We start from the raw sequence: 14264 nt of genomic DNA on the forward strand, positions 1-14264 counted from the left end.
CATCAAACTTTAGCTTTTTGTAAGCAAAGATATTGTCATGAGCCCAGTTGCCCATGTGTTTTCAATTGAACAAAAATTGTTCCAACAAATTAGCTTCACAACCTCCAGAAAACTTGTTCAATACCTTCCCTCACCACATGGTGTCTCTCTTTCTCATCTGTGCTCAGTTATCAGAAGGTCATTTTATCTCTTTTCCACCGTTTGTGACTCTGCCCATGTGTGTCCAGCATCATAATCCTGTACTGTTGTTGCAGACAACTTGTTTGGAATATTTTAATTACCTCTGACAACAAAGATAATCGACACAGTGTGTGTCTGGGCGGAATTAGCAATCAAAAGACAGAATTGATATTAAATCCCCTAATAATTGTGTTTAAAACAGAAAATATATTTACTTCATGCTCATAGAATACCGACTGATGATGCTGTGCCCTGCCTCACCCTGGGAGCCTGCATCAGCAAATGTCACTTTGCACCAAGGTTTCCACCACAGCTGTAAATCCTGGGTGGAAACAGGCTTTCACAGAGGATGTTTTATGGCACAGAGACTTCCCTTCCATTCTGCAGGGGGTACGCCGCTTAACACCCTGTGTGTCACAGTAGTCCGCTTGACCATACAGATAGATGAGTAGAGATGTAGAGATGGCTGGCTGGCTGACAGACAAACAGACGGTCAGTCACTCAGTCAGTCAATCAAACAGACAGACAGAGTTCTTTACACACTTTTTCTGCAACGATTGCACTATTTTCAATTTCGAACATAGTGTTCTGAAGTTTAAAGGAACTGGAAATGAAAACAGAAGTGATTTTGGTTTGGGGAGGGGGGAAAAAGAATAAAGAAAAGAAGAAGCCGGTTCAGATGTAACACAGTCCTCCAGTCAGTGTGTATAACACAGTAACGGAGACGTGCTGTCGTGTAACAGAGCGCCGCTTGTGTTCACCTGCGTGTCCACCTCCTCCCCTCCGTCTTCTACCATTTGTTTGCTTGAAACTGCCTGGCGGAGGTGTCGCCCAGCCTCTGCCCGCACGTCCGGCTACACCTGGGGCGGCCAACTTTTCCCCAAATCCGACGACTTTAGAGACACAAACGCGGCGAATGAATGTTAAGAGGGCTTTGGCGGAGCGGACGTCTGGCACACTTCTGAGCTGCTTCGGGAGTTTGAGCCCCTCTCCGCCGCCTGGTTTTGTCTTTAGCTAGGCGACACGTTAGCCGCTTCCGGAAAAACAACCTTCACTCAGGTAAGGCGAGTTTCGGTCGAGACTTCGGTGAATTCCCCTCGTTCGTTCTTTGGCAGACCTGCGGTAAACCTGTTTTCGACTTTCGTAGCCCGCCAAGCTTTGTTTTTTTGTTAGGGGTTAAAATGTGGTCGCGGTGAAAGCTTGCGTTCACTCGCACACAGAGAAACGTGAGTTTCCGCACTCAAGGTGTGTAGCGAGCGCAGCGCGCTTCGTGGCCAGGTTGTGCTGCTAAATGTCGGTTGAACCGCTGCTGTATTGCCGATCTGACCGAAGACAAAATCAGGGGTAACTTTTTTATTACCTCTTCTGTCATTTGGATCTGTCACGTCGCTGTGGTGATTAGGAGCGAGCCGACAGTCGGACTGGGGGGACAGTGAGTTATTTATGGTCCCACCGGTGACGCTGCGTCCGCACACAGAGGTTGAATCAGAACATCTGCATGTCTGACTCGCTTCATGTTCATACGTAAAATAGCCAATGAGTTTTTACTTCTGGCTACGTGGAAAGCGTCCAAAAGTTTTTGTTTAGCACAGGCATGGGACACGATGGCGTTCCCACGGTATACAATAACACAACATCTTGGTTGTTGTTGTTGTTGTTGTGGTGGTGGTGGTGGTCAAAACTACTAAAAACTTTTAGTAACCATATATGTGAACTATAAATTAAAAATAACAAAAGTACTGCATAATGGCGCTTTAACAAAGTATTTTGGATTTATTTAATATCTCCTTGACAAGTCAAGGAGATCTGTCCTTGCCATGTCATTGGTTCGTTCAATGACTCCCACTGCAGAGACTTTATGAATTGCTGTTGGCTGACAAGTCCAAGCCATTTGCTGTGTTTTTTTATTTTTTATTTATTTATTTATTATTCACACTGCTAGTGTTGCATCATAAGAACTATCAGCTGCCCTTTTCATAGAAGATTTGTTTTAACGATACACTGGTACCAAAACGTGTGGAGGCTCTGCGCTGTGGTTGGGATCAAGTTCTAAGTTGACCGTGTGTTCAACCCAGGGAGGCGCTGGACAGGGAAACCTATGGATGATAGATGACGTTGCTTGTGTTTCAAGAAACGCAAACAATTATGTATCGTTAGAGCTTTTTATTTTGACCCCTGTGTGCTGTTGAAGAGAAATGCAAATATTGGTCATCACATTCCCACTGTTGCCATGGCAGCTATATATTACCCAAACAGCATTCAAATTAGATCGCCAACCCAGTAACTCAAGTAGTTGCGCACGCTTCCAAAATGATATGTGTAGTTAATCAAAGCCTAAGGGAACATTGTTACACATTCTGTCCCAGTTTAACCTTTTGTTCATCACCTGTCTCTATTCAAGTGAGACGCAGATGATAAAGACTCATTCACTTGCGTGCAACACATCATTTTTTTCCATTGCACGTGCACTAAGGCCAGACACTGGTGTGAAGTCAACAGACATGACAAAGTCCTGTCTCATGGGCTCTTTTGGAGAAATTATCTAATGTGGCCTCACCTGTGTTCACTGAGGGTGTGGCGGCACATGTGACTCATTCATATCGCCTGTGAAAGCGAGTGAGTTGGAATCAAGGAAGGAATGTCGCAGCGGTGTAATCCTCTGAGAGGCAGAAGGACGCTGGTGCCGCAGACCTTTCCCCACATGGCTCAGACCATCACATGATAACAAGGTGGTCGCACATCAAGTAGAATTGTTATTACATCATAGTCGGCTTTTGCCCTCATTTCTCATGAGCAAACCAGAAGCTGTAAAAAGTGCTGTATCGAAAATTTTAATCTCTAAAATTTCCAATTATTTTCTTATAATATATTTTCAGGTTGCAGTGGAGATACAACAAAACTTTTGATTTCTCTTGAACCTGCAACATGACCAAAATTAAACAAATAATCTTTGTGTTATTGGGATTTTGGAGGAAGAGGGCTCAGCTATTTCTTCTGCATCCTGCAGCAAAACAGCGATGTTCTGTTCCATTAGCGAGGTGATAATGTAGGGGGCTGGATCTGCCTTCTTCAGACACAGCGATTAGAAGAATCGCCAAGGTCGCTGCGTGTTTCCCTGTGCAGTGAAACTGTCTGCTCCCAGCTTTTCACAAAGTAAACAACACACTCGAAAGTGAGCGAAACTGTGAATATTTTATCAATATGTGTTTTGCGTAACTACACAGCGGTTGTATCTGTTGATTCAAACTCCAGCTCCCGGTCATGTGAGTCCCTGAGAAATGGAGCGCTGCCTGGTTTCGACAGTGCCCCTTTCAGACGTGTCACAGGAGCCTGGAGGCCTATCCATTACACGAGCAGCTATCACTTGCATAAAGGGAAGACAGAAAACAGAGGGAAGGCCTCGGCCACCTCGGTAACCGGGTCTGAACACGCATACTTGTGATTGCTGCGGTCTGTTCTCTGTCATTTAGCCACTGAAAACATTGTGCTTGTGAAACATCTGTCCCGTGGGGCTCGTCCCAACGATTATAAAAAAAATAATAAAAAAAAATGCTTTTCTACTGCACGTTCACTGGTACTGAGAGAGGCAGAAGGAACACTCTGGACTTATCACCCAGACTTCCTTGCTGCAGCTCAGTCACGTCAGGCTTTCGGGAGGGCAACAGCCTCAGATGTGATTCAGACAGATCAGGCCTTTGATTTCATCAAGGCAGCCCAACTCTGTGGTTGTCATGCAGCAGTTATAGGGAGCTTGACGGCTAAAGATAACATCTTAGCTGTGTCGCTCCAGGGGGAAAAAAACACTGGAGATGAAACATCTGCTATGGTGTCTCCAATACAGAGACCCGAAGGCACCAAGTTCATCGTTGCATTGCTGTTTTGTTGCGTTGCTGTTTTGTTGCGTGGCAGCGACTATCTTTTTTCTCTTTTGTGTTCTTGAGACAAAGAAATCCATCACTGGTGAGCCTCTGATGGTATTTTAGGCACTGCACTTTTTACTCAGACAGCGTGACGTCTTCCAAAGTGATGCCTGTCAAGGAGCTCAGCTCTAAAACTCCACGTTTGTCCCAAACAGAAAGCCATTTACAACCGCACAAACTCACGTCCCTCTCAAACTCATCGCTGGTGCCAGTTTCCCACAGGGGCAGGATTTTTTTTCTCCCTTTTTTTCCAAATATAACTGAACATATTTAGAGCACATCAAAGATATCTCAGTTCATATTTTTGCTCGCAGGAGTAAAAGACTTTCTGAGAAGAATGTATTCCTAATCGGTGCGCTCCTTACGAGAGGGAATTAAAGGAGATTAGGATCCGTACAAAGGGACGTAGACGGCCGCTGATTGGGCGCAAGGCGTTATTACTGATGGGGGGTGGTGGTGGTGTTGGAGGTCCAGGGGTGTGTTTATGATCAGTTCATTCAAATTTCCAACTCACGTTGAGCCGTGGCACCGCACTCCGCCGTTTGCCGCCAGGCTCCGACATGAGGTTTTCATCTGCTCCTCTGTTTTTGCGCAGTTTTCCCTTGTTGAGCGGAGCACGGCCGAGATGAGAATTCCTTTTGTCACTCAGGAAGCCGGCTGAGAGGAAGCAGCTGCAGAGCGCTGCCATATTGCCGCTGCGCTGCAGATTTGTCATTTCCTGTAGAGTTGGACGGGTCTCGGTAGGAATAGTGGAGCTCCTGTCGTGGACCTCACCGTGTTCCTCTCTCTCTCTCTCTCTCTCTCTCTCTCTCTCTCTCTCTCTCTCCTCTCTCTCTCTCTCTCTCTCTGTCTGACCCTGCAGAGAACCAAGATGACTTTGGAAATGGCACTTCAGACCCGGGATTGTTGCTGCACAATTTCCGCACAGCGCTTCTCAGGAAAACCGGGCCAAGACTCGTGAGATAAGCCCAGGTTTCGTTTTTCCAGGAGGACGAAGATACACAGAGAAAGAGAAATTTGAACTGAGCTCTCATCATACCATGGCTGCAACAGAAACCAAAACTCCCAGCAGCAGCAGCAACAGCAGCAGCAGCATTGCAGGCCTGTCATGGGCGCGGGTCTGCAAGGAGTGTGGCCAACAGCACGAAGGCCCTGAAAGCCATCTGTACGAGTACCAGGATGAGGTGGACGATGAACTAGTGTGCCACATCTGTCTGCAGCCGCTCCTCAGACCCATGGACACGCCGTGCGGCCACACGTACTGCTTCCACTGCTTGAGCAGCTTCTTGAAGGAGCAGGACTTCTGCCCCGTGGACCGCCAGCGGCTGCAGCTGCAGCAGTGCCGGCCCTCCAGCCTCCTGGTCAGGAACCTGCTGGACAAGCTGATGGTGACCTGCCCTCACAGCCCCGAGTGCCAGCAGCAGATGCAGCGCTGCGAGCTGCAGCCGCACCTGCACAACAGGTGAGGCGGTCGAAGTGCCTTTTCTAGAGCGGAGCGCCCGGCGCGCTCCCTCGTCTTCCTCCACCAGGAAGTCCCCCTCTTGCCTGCCCCCCCAGCAAAATATCACGAGCGGCCACATTGTTTTGTAATCACGTTCGTCTGTTTTGCAAATATGACTGCCGAGACAATTTAGACCAACACAGCACGGCTGTGGTGGGGTTTGTGGCGGAAAAGCCCAATCAGAGTCTCATGCCGAGGAATTGGATGGTAATTTGCAGGAGAGGAAGGACGCAGATTGCAGGCGGCCACCAGCAACAACAAACAGACTGAGTGTGTGAGCATCAGAGCTGCCATTATAGTTCAGAGTTTGGCATAAAACGTGACATGGGGTTGAAGATTTGTTATTGCTGTTGTTGACTTGCTGTTGCACACCAATGATGTTATGATCTTTGGTACCATCGTCAGGGTATAACTCCTTACCTTGAACAGATCCAGATTCTGGCCCAATGTCAGAAGCTTGTCGCCTCCATACAAATAAAGCCTCAAGTCTTATATCTATTATTTATCTGTTATTTACTTAAGGGGCATTATAGATTTTTCAGCAAAAATCTTCAACCACACACACTTGTGTTGCTCTTCTCTCCATTTGAAGAGCTCGAGTTTGTGATTTCATGGCAAAAGAATTAGAACTACTTCAGAGGGAGTAACGGCCGCTTTCGAATCCGCTCTTTTCTCCCCCACATGTCCTTTCAGCGACTGCCTTTTCCCTCCTAATAAGCTGTACCATTTATTACCGACCGCGCTGGTCCGCCGTGAGCAGGCAAAAACTTCTAATCACCACCGAGCTCAAGTTGAGCCGCAAGTCAGCGGTGGTGTGCTATCACATGGCCAGTCTGCTGGCGATCATCCTGGTGGCCAACAGTTACAGAGTCCACGTGGGTGGTAGCACTCTGCCGCAGTCTGACATTGCAAACAATACGGGGACAAAGTCCAGGTATTGGGAACAAGCAGCCGTCCCAGCAGTCAGTCCGTCAACAAGTCTCAACTAAACAGCCAGTAATCTGGCAAAGAAATATTTGAATGTAATAAATCCAATGTTTGAATTAGGGATGTTAACAATTAATCGATTAATTGTCGATTAAGAATTTAATCGATTCAATTAAATTAGTTGCTATTAATTTATATTTTTTTCACTGGATTTTTATTGTTAAATGTTGTGGTGTACACCTGTGTACCTAGAACAAGTTACTTTTAAACAATTATTTAAAAAAAAAAAAAAAAAAGTTGAAATGTGACCCATTAGAAGTCAACTTAAAATCAGGGGATAGATGTTGAGTGTTTTTATTGTGGTCTAATGTAAAAAATGGGCCACATTGGACCCTCAACATTATTTAAGGGTTAAATAATCTTTTCCTTACACATTTTTCATTGTGAAATTTAGGTTCTCAGGAAAATTGATCAATCATTAATCGATCGATAAGGTCAATCAACTAATGATTTATGAATTGATTGATAATTTGCATGAATTGAATGCTAACTTTTACTCTAGATTTACATTTCCCGCCTCAAAATATCTTCCACGTGCGTGTTTACTGGCAGCTGTGCTCACTGACGACATGGCTGAAACTCATTTAAAAGTGCCCGTTCCATCCGACAGATGTTTGTTGTGGTTCTAAAAGAGTCAACTCAGCTGGCCGTCGGCGGCTGCGCTATTCCCGTCGCTGATTTCCTCCGTCTCACCGTCTTTTCTTAGATGTCCTGTTTTCAGACGGCTGAAGGAGGAAGCAGACAAGAGGAAGAGGCCCTCGTGGAATGAGCTCAAGTCGCGTAAGGCCGACAGGGAGTCACCTGGCGATGCCAAGCAACATTCCACAAACAAAAACTTGAGAGATCAGCCCGAGCCAGGGATGATCAATCCTGCGTATGAGGAGAGCGAGGACGGTATGTCGTTAGTGGCGACGCCCCAAACAAAGCACACCACACAACACAACACAACACAACACAGTAACCTGATTTCTGGGCTCTCACCTACACTCAGACATTAGAAGCAGTTTGTGTAACCACTGCTTTCATCAGTGATGTTGAACAGGGGGGGGGGGGTAATTTTTAATGGCGTACACAGATGGTTTCTCCTGTTGGAACCTGAATCCTCTTGCCCGTCTCCCCTCGCCGTGACTTCATTCTGAGTCTGTCGCAGGTGAATCATCAGCCGAGTTGCCGGCACAAGTAGCAGCAAACAGATGTTTTCAGCAGACAGCCTGCCAAAGGGAAAAACCCTCAGGCGAGACACGAGCCTCCATCATGGACCAAAGTCCAATGAAACTTAGTGGTTGTCAGCGATTCTATGAGAGGTGATTTAAGTATTTCTTGTATTTAAGTGTAACACAGAACAATCCTGAACAAACAAACTGTCCTCCACAAATACAATCTGAGCTGTATGCCATTCGGTTTTTTTTAATGTTTATATTGTGAGGAAAATAAGGAATTTGGGAGCACCGCCGAGTGGTTCAGTGTGTGAATGTGCGCGTGTGCCTCTGCAGAGTTCAACACTAATGAGCACACACTGATCCAGAACTTATTTGGGATAATTACACCAGAGTTCCAAGAATAATTTTTCTCGCTCCCTTTGAGACGGAATTACGTAAGTGTATGCATTTTATTTTTATCCCCACCAGAAAAATAAATGTCTATTTCTGTGTGACTTACATAAGACGTGCTAAATATATCTTGACAAAAGGGCACAACAGAAGTGAAAGAAAAAAAATGTGTTTTTGTTTGAACAAGCTGGATAGAATAAATCCCATTACACCTTCCAAATGATCTGGAATAATTCTGCTAAACGCTGTCTGTTTGGTGTAATTTCACATTTAGGATAGAGGCTTTCCACTCTAGCACGCTCTGTTCAAGAACAAGTCAGCAAACATGCAGGTTGATAATCAAATAAAGTAACATAAAGCTATTTATAAGGGTTACATAAATGCGCTTTATGCAAATTTGGGAAGCGTAAAGTAAAGATTGTAGTCGTGCTTTATTGCACTGCTTTCTGCATAGAACAGATGGTGTGTTTGGTTAATGTTAAACCAGGCTGGAAGCTGTTTGATAAAACGTGGCCGTAAAGATCTAAAAGATCCATGACTCTGTATTTTCACTTTTAAACCCTGTGCTTACCTAATGCGGCTCATGCCTCAGAGCTGACTATTCGTTTTATTTTATAAACCAAACCCCCATTTGATTTACCTGTCTGACCCCCGTCCCTGCAGACAACACGCCGCAGAGGTCCAGCCTGGTGGCCGAGGCCAACGTGGTGGAGCTGCTGCGAGAGGAGCCGGACGAGGAGCTGGGCCTCCGCATCGTGGGGGGCAAAGACACACCCCTGGGGAACATTGTCATCCAGGAGATCGCCAGGGACTCCATAGCAGCTCGCGACGGCAGACTGGCCCCGGGGGACCACATCCTGGAGGTGAGAAACACGCTGGGATAATGGAAGCCGCGGAGACAATTAATCATCTCCCCGTTTTTAAAGTGTGGCGACGGAGGAGACTCCTGCCAGCACGGCGGGACACGGACCAGCATGTTTTCACGTAAACACGTTGTCGCCGGGCTCTCGTGGCGGTGTAAACATGACGGCCCGCAGCAGCACAAGGACGTTCAGGATAAACGAGTTTTAGCTCGGTGACAAGGTGTTTAGGTTTTCCCTTGTCTTCTTTTGTTGTTTTTCCATTTTAAAAATCACGTGATGGATTGGTTCATTGTTTCCCTAAATTCTTACCAAGGGCAGGCAGTGTAAACTTGTCTCGTCTCCACAGAAAAAAATGGGTTTGTCCCGTATTTGTTCTTTTTTTTGTGTGTGCAAATGGCATCCAAGTCTAATAAAACTGTTGCATCAGAAATGCTAATCACCTCGGCTGCTATGCTAGCAGTCACTTCCTGATTGTTTGTGTCGCTTCGTCTGGGTTTTTTTTTTTTGGGGGGGGGGGGGGGGCAGCTATAGAAGCACTTTCTCGGTTTGGCACCACTTAATGGAAACTCATTGGCTCAGACGGCCAATCACAAAGGGCCTTAATAAACCAAATTTAGGCCAGGAAGTGTCTCCGCTCCGTGTTTTTCATTTAACCGGTTTGTCTTGTTTGTGTCGTCCAGGTGAATGAGGTCAGCCTGGCCGCAGTGCCCCACGCCTGGGCGGTTGGGGTGCTGCTGCAGCCCTCCCTCCTCCGGCTGACGGTGATGCAGGAGAAAGGCTTCAAGACGAGGGACCCTCGCTCCGACCCCCAGTCGTCCTCCGGCGGCCCTCAGCCCTCTCACTGCTCCTACAGCAGCAGCAGCAGCAGCAGCAGCAGCAGCCACAACCCTGGCACCGTCCTGCAGGTGACGCTGATGAAGAGCCAGCGCAGCGAGCCGCTGGGTATCAAACTCATCCGGAAGTCGGAGGAGAGCGGCGTTTTCATCCTGGACCTGCTGTCTGGCGGCCTGGCGGCCAAGGACGGGAAACTGAGGAACAACGACAAGGTGTTGGCCATCAACGGACACGACTTGAGGCACGGCACGCCAGAGAGCGCCGCCCAGATCATACAGGTACAGGAAAGAGGTTGTACTCTTCTATGTACATATACTGTGTTGAGTTACTTTGATGGGAAATTAACTCTATTAACTTGTTCTACACAATGCGAAACCTACACGTCATACAAGCTATACACGGACTACTTTACATTGCATCAAGTGTCATTTCTTCACTGTTTCCCATGAAAACATATAATTAAGTATTAAATGTGTAAATGTGAGGGGTCTACTCCCTTTTGTGAGATAAAAAATGTTTGTGCATTCAGGGCAGCGAAGTGCGCGTGAACTTTGTGGTGATGAGACCCGCAGAGACTCCGGAGGAAGGAGGAAGCGGCAGAGAGGGGCAGTACAACCGGGCGGGAAGGAGGCCCGAGCCGCAGTTCTTCAGGCGGCAGGCCACTTTCCTGAAGGTACTTTATACACACGATACTTACACCCCCCCCCCCCCCCCAATTTAGGGTGAGAAGCGTCGTGCGGAGACACCTGCGTCAGGCAGCAAAGATGAAAGCTGTTCCATGTAGCCCAGCCCCCCCTACCCCCACCCCCACCCTTCCTCCGACCCCCCCGGATCAAAAGGCCCCGGGTGCTGCCTGCTCTGCCACTTCGGGGCCACCGTCCTGTTGTGTTGTTTTTTTGGGGCCGTTTCTTTGCGCGGCCGAGGATCAAAGCCACTAACAGTTAGCTTTCGCCTGCCGAGTCGAGCCTTTCCGTCTGGTGCTGGTGGGGAGGGGCGGGGGTGGGTTTGGCTCCCAGCTGGGAAGAGGATGAGCCCCCGACCCCTACCCCCTCCGTCCCGGCTTCCCCTCTCGTGCCTCACAGACTTGCAGAGGGAAACCGGGAGTCGTCACTTTCCACACATCCTCTTCACTACAAGAGGCCAGTGTTGATCCTGACGCGTTGTCTCCGCCCTCTCCCACCCCACCCCCCCATCACATCTGCACATTTGTTCCTGTGAGCGCTCTCTGCTGAAAGGCGATCTGTTAAGTCAAAGGGCCCATCATGTCAAAGGAATTAGAAAGGCCAACGCAATCATTTTAGTTCCAGCCTGATCAGTTTGTTTGTTTGTTTGACTTATCTGACTGTCGATGCAGGATCCTCCCAGCGGCTACTCCAGCCAGGAGAAGACTGTGAGCCTCAAGAAGGAGCCACGGCTCTCCCTGGGCATCACCATCGCCGGGGGGAGGGACTGTCGCAGCCGTCTGCCGGTGTATATCACCAGCGTGCAGCCAGTCGGCTGTCTGCACCGAGAGGGAACCATTAAAAGAGGTGATCTTTTTTTATTTTAGCCTACGTTTTTGTACACGAGTCGGACTAAGGATGGTAACAATTCATCGATTATCGGTTAATTGTCGATTAAGAATTTGATTGATTAAATTAAATTAGTCGCAATTAATTGGACATTTTTTTACACAGCTAGATGATATCATCATTAACAGTGTAGTGCCAGGAAGGAGCAATTCACCTGTAGATACTGTGATGGTCATAATATACCTCAAACAAGTTACTTTTAAACAACTTATTTAAAAAAAAAAAAAGTTGAAATGTAACCCATTAGAAGTCAACTTAAAGTCAGAGGATAAATGTTCAGGGTGTTTTTACTGTTCTCCAATGTAAAAATGGGTCACATTGGACCCTCAATATTATTTAAGAGTTCCTTACACATTTAAAAATTTAGGTTCTCAGAAAAAATTGCCGCTTATCAATTAATCGTTTATGGATCGATAAGGTTAATCAACTATCCATTAACTATGAAGGAATTTTTTTTGACCTCCAAGGAGGTGCTTTCATTATTCATTTTGCAAGAAACGAGAAGATGTCCATAGAACAGTATATATAGCCCTCTGTGGATATGCCCCATCAAAAATATTGGGAAGTGCACCGCTCATCATTTCCCCACCTTGTGTGCATCTTCCATCAGGCGACGTCCTCCTCAGCATCAACGGCAACGACCTGACCCAGCTGACCTACACCGAGGCCGTCTCCGTCCTGAAGGCCCAGACGGCTCAGTCCCAGGTGGTGCTGCGCGTCATCCAGACGCTCTCCGAGGATCCGGAGGAGCTGGCCGAGTCCGACAACAAGGACGAGCTGGACGCGGCCGACGACCCCCGAGACGACGGCCTCAACTGGACGCCACTGTGGACCCGCTGGCTGGGGCTGCCCAGGTGGATGCTCCTCCGAGCTGCCTTCTCTCCGCTTCCAAAATGTTCTCTGATCCTCATGAAGTATCTCCTCCTTTCAGCCACATGCACTGGTGCCGCGACATCGTCTTACAGAAGACCAACAGCGAGAGCTGGGGCTTCAGCATCGTGGGGGGCTACGAGGAGAGCCGCGGCCAGCAGCCGTTCTTCATCAAGACCATCGTGCCGGGAACGCCGGCGCACTTTGACGGACGCCTCAAGTAAGCGGGAGACAGTCACCGGTCGCACACGCTCGTGGACGCTTGGGGGGGGTTTAACGGCTCTGTGACTCTCCGCAGGTGCGGCGATGAGATAGTGGCAGTGAACGGAGCCAGCACGGTGGGGATGAACAACTCCTCGCTAATCCCGATGCTCAAGCTGCAGAAGAACAAGGTCACGCTGACGGTGGTGTCGTGGCCGGGGAGCCTGGTTTAACGCAAACACTGTTTCTCACACACACACACACACACACACACACACGGCCGGCCTCCTCCGCTGCGTTCGCACGCGGTCGGGCTGCATTCCTTTTAGCTCTTATGTCACACAAGACATGTGCCTACTTAAGAAAAATCATGTGTTCAAATCAATATGAACCTGCCTATTGTTCCAGCGTTCACTCACTGTCTCAGAGAACATTGTTGTTGCACAGGAAGTGTTTGATCAACATGCAAACATGATGACAATCAGTAAATTACTGTAAACTTTAAGCTGAGCTGGTAGAAAACTGTACAGTAGTAATAATAATGATAATAATAATGATGCCTTTTTATAGCTTTTATGTATGTTCACTTTCCTATTAAGTAATGCTGTCCACTCAAAGTCATGACATTATTCACAAATTGCATCCAAGATAAAAATGGCAATGAACCAGTTTTGAGTTCCAGGTGTTGGTGACAACATTAAGAGCTTTGAAGCAAGTCAGATTTTATGAAATCCTTCCTTCTGAATTTTCAATTTAAAAGGAATGTAATCAAATGCTGGCAATCAATGCTGGATGCTGTGACTGAACCATTGTGGACGTACTTTTGTTGGTGAAACAATCATTCTGTGTGAACTTTTTATTTTTTTGGCCTGGCCTGTTAAGTGTTAATTTATTTTTAGACATTCCGCAGCTTTTGATTCATGGATCTGGTTGGTCGTGGATCTGTGTTTTATCTTTGTTTTTGTAAAAGAGACAGTGGCTCTTAACTGCCCTGTAAATACTGAAGGATGAGCATGTGCACAACATGTGTCAACACATTACTCGTGGCCTTTCTTGTAGCTTTAATACATACACACACGCAGTACAAAGTGTATATAAAACTTTCATTATGCTCAATAAAATTAAAATAATTCAAGATGTAGGTTTGTGTTTTGTTGTTTCTGGCTGTCCTGAGAAGTGGTTGATTTTTTATTTCTTGAATGAATAAATGAAAGCTATGTTTTTGCACATGGTTCTTAAATAAAATAGCTCATGTGCAAATTATTTCAATAGTTATACAGACATACCGACCAAAGTGCGAATGTCCAATAGAGTGTACAGTCTGTACATGGCTGACCCCTGGTGGACATAATCTGTACAGGGAAATCTGAGGTTCCTGTCCTGCCTGAAGACAAAGCAGTGAACAAACATCCTTCCTGTTCCATTACTCTGACACCGTTTTACACACACCAGCACTGCAGTTTTGTTTTTTTGTTTTTTTATAAAAAACATTTCAAATTTGGACTAAATTGAAAGCCAATATAAAATTGATTATAAAAAATGACTATACAAAATTAGATTTGATATAAAACAGAAAACTATATTAAAATTTGAATTCAAATCAACAGCTTGGCTCTGTCCAGCACTAATTTTATTCTTTAATAACATAAGAAACAACTCAAACAACAGTAGTTTGCAACAGTGCCTGAAATGGAGCTTTTTGAGCTGCAGAGGGTTAACGGCTCACTAAAAGTGCCTTCTGCTGGGACAGACTGAAAAGAAAAGAAAGAGGAGAGGGCCGTAAAAAC

The 14264-nt window shown here is 46.6% G+C and overlaps 1 protein-coding gene across 1 annotated transcript; it reads left to right on the forward strand.

Annotated features, from left to right (window-relative positions):
• Positions 1–867: 867 nt before the first annotated feature.
• On the forward strand, positions 868–13612 carry lnx2b (ligand of numb-protein X 2b). The gene is made up of 10 exons (XM_076046793.1): positions 868–1239; positions 4963–5562; positions 7295–7482; positions 8802–9001; positions 9682–10113; positions 10365–10508; positions 11190–11364; positions 12017–12260; positions 12338–12496; positions 12575–13612. The coding sequence occupies exons 2-10, from the start codon at positions 5141–5143 to the stop codon at positions 12708–12710; spliced, it is 2100 nt and encodes a 699-aa protein (XP_075902908.1). The 5' UTR covers positions 868–1239; positions 4963–5140; the 3' UTR covers positions 12711–13612.
• Positions 13613–14264: the final 652 nt, after the last annotated feature.

The sequence above is a fragment of the Nelusetta ayraudi genome, unplaced genomic scaffold (assembly GCF_046127955.1).
Source record: "Nelusetta ayraudi isolate G7.1 ecotype Tasmania unplaced genomic scaffold, CSIRO-AGI_Nayr_v1 ptg000090l, whole genome shotgun sequence".
Classification (NCBI taxonomy): Eukaryota; Metazoa; Chordata; class Actinopteri; order Tetraodontiformes; family Monacanthidae; genus Nelusetta; species Nelusetta ayraudi.

Bases quoted from the DNA above. Each gene is read 5' to 3' on its own strand.
- lnx2b (XM_076046793.1), top strand. From the start codon at position 5,141: ATGGCTGCAACAGAAACCAAAACTCCCAGCAGCAGCAGCAACAGCAGC. The intron at 5,563-7,294 runs GTGAGGCGGTCG...GTCTTTTCTTAG, and splicing joins CAGCCGCACCTGCACAACAG to ATGTCCTGTTTTCAGACGGC. The intron at 10,114-10,364 runs GTACAGGAAAGA...TTGTGCATTCAG, and splicing joins GCGCCGCCCAGATCATACAG to GGCAGCGAAGTGCGCGTGAA.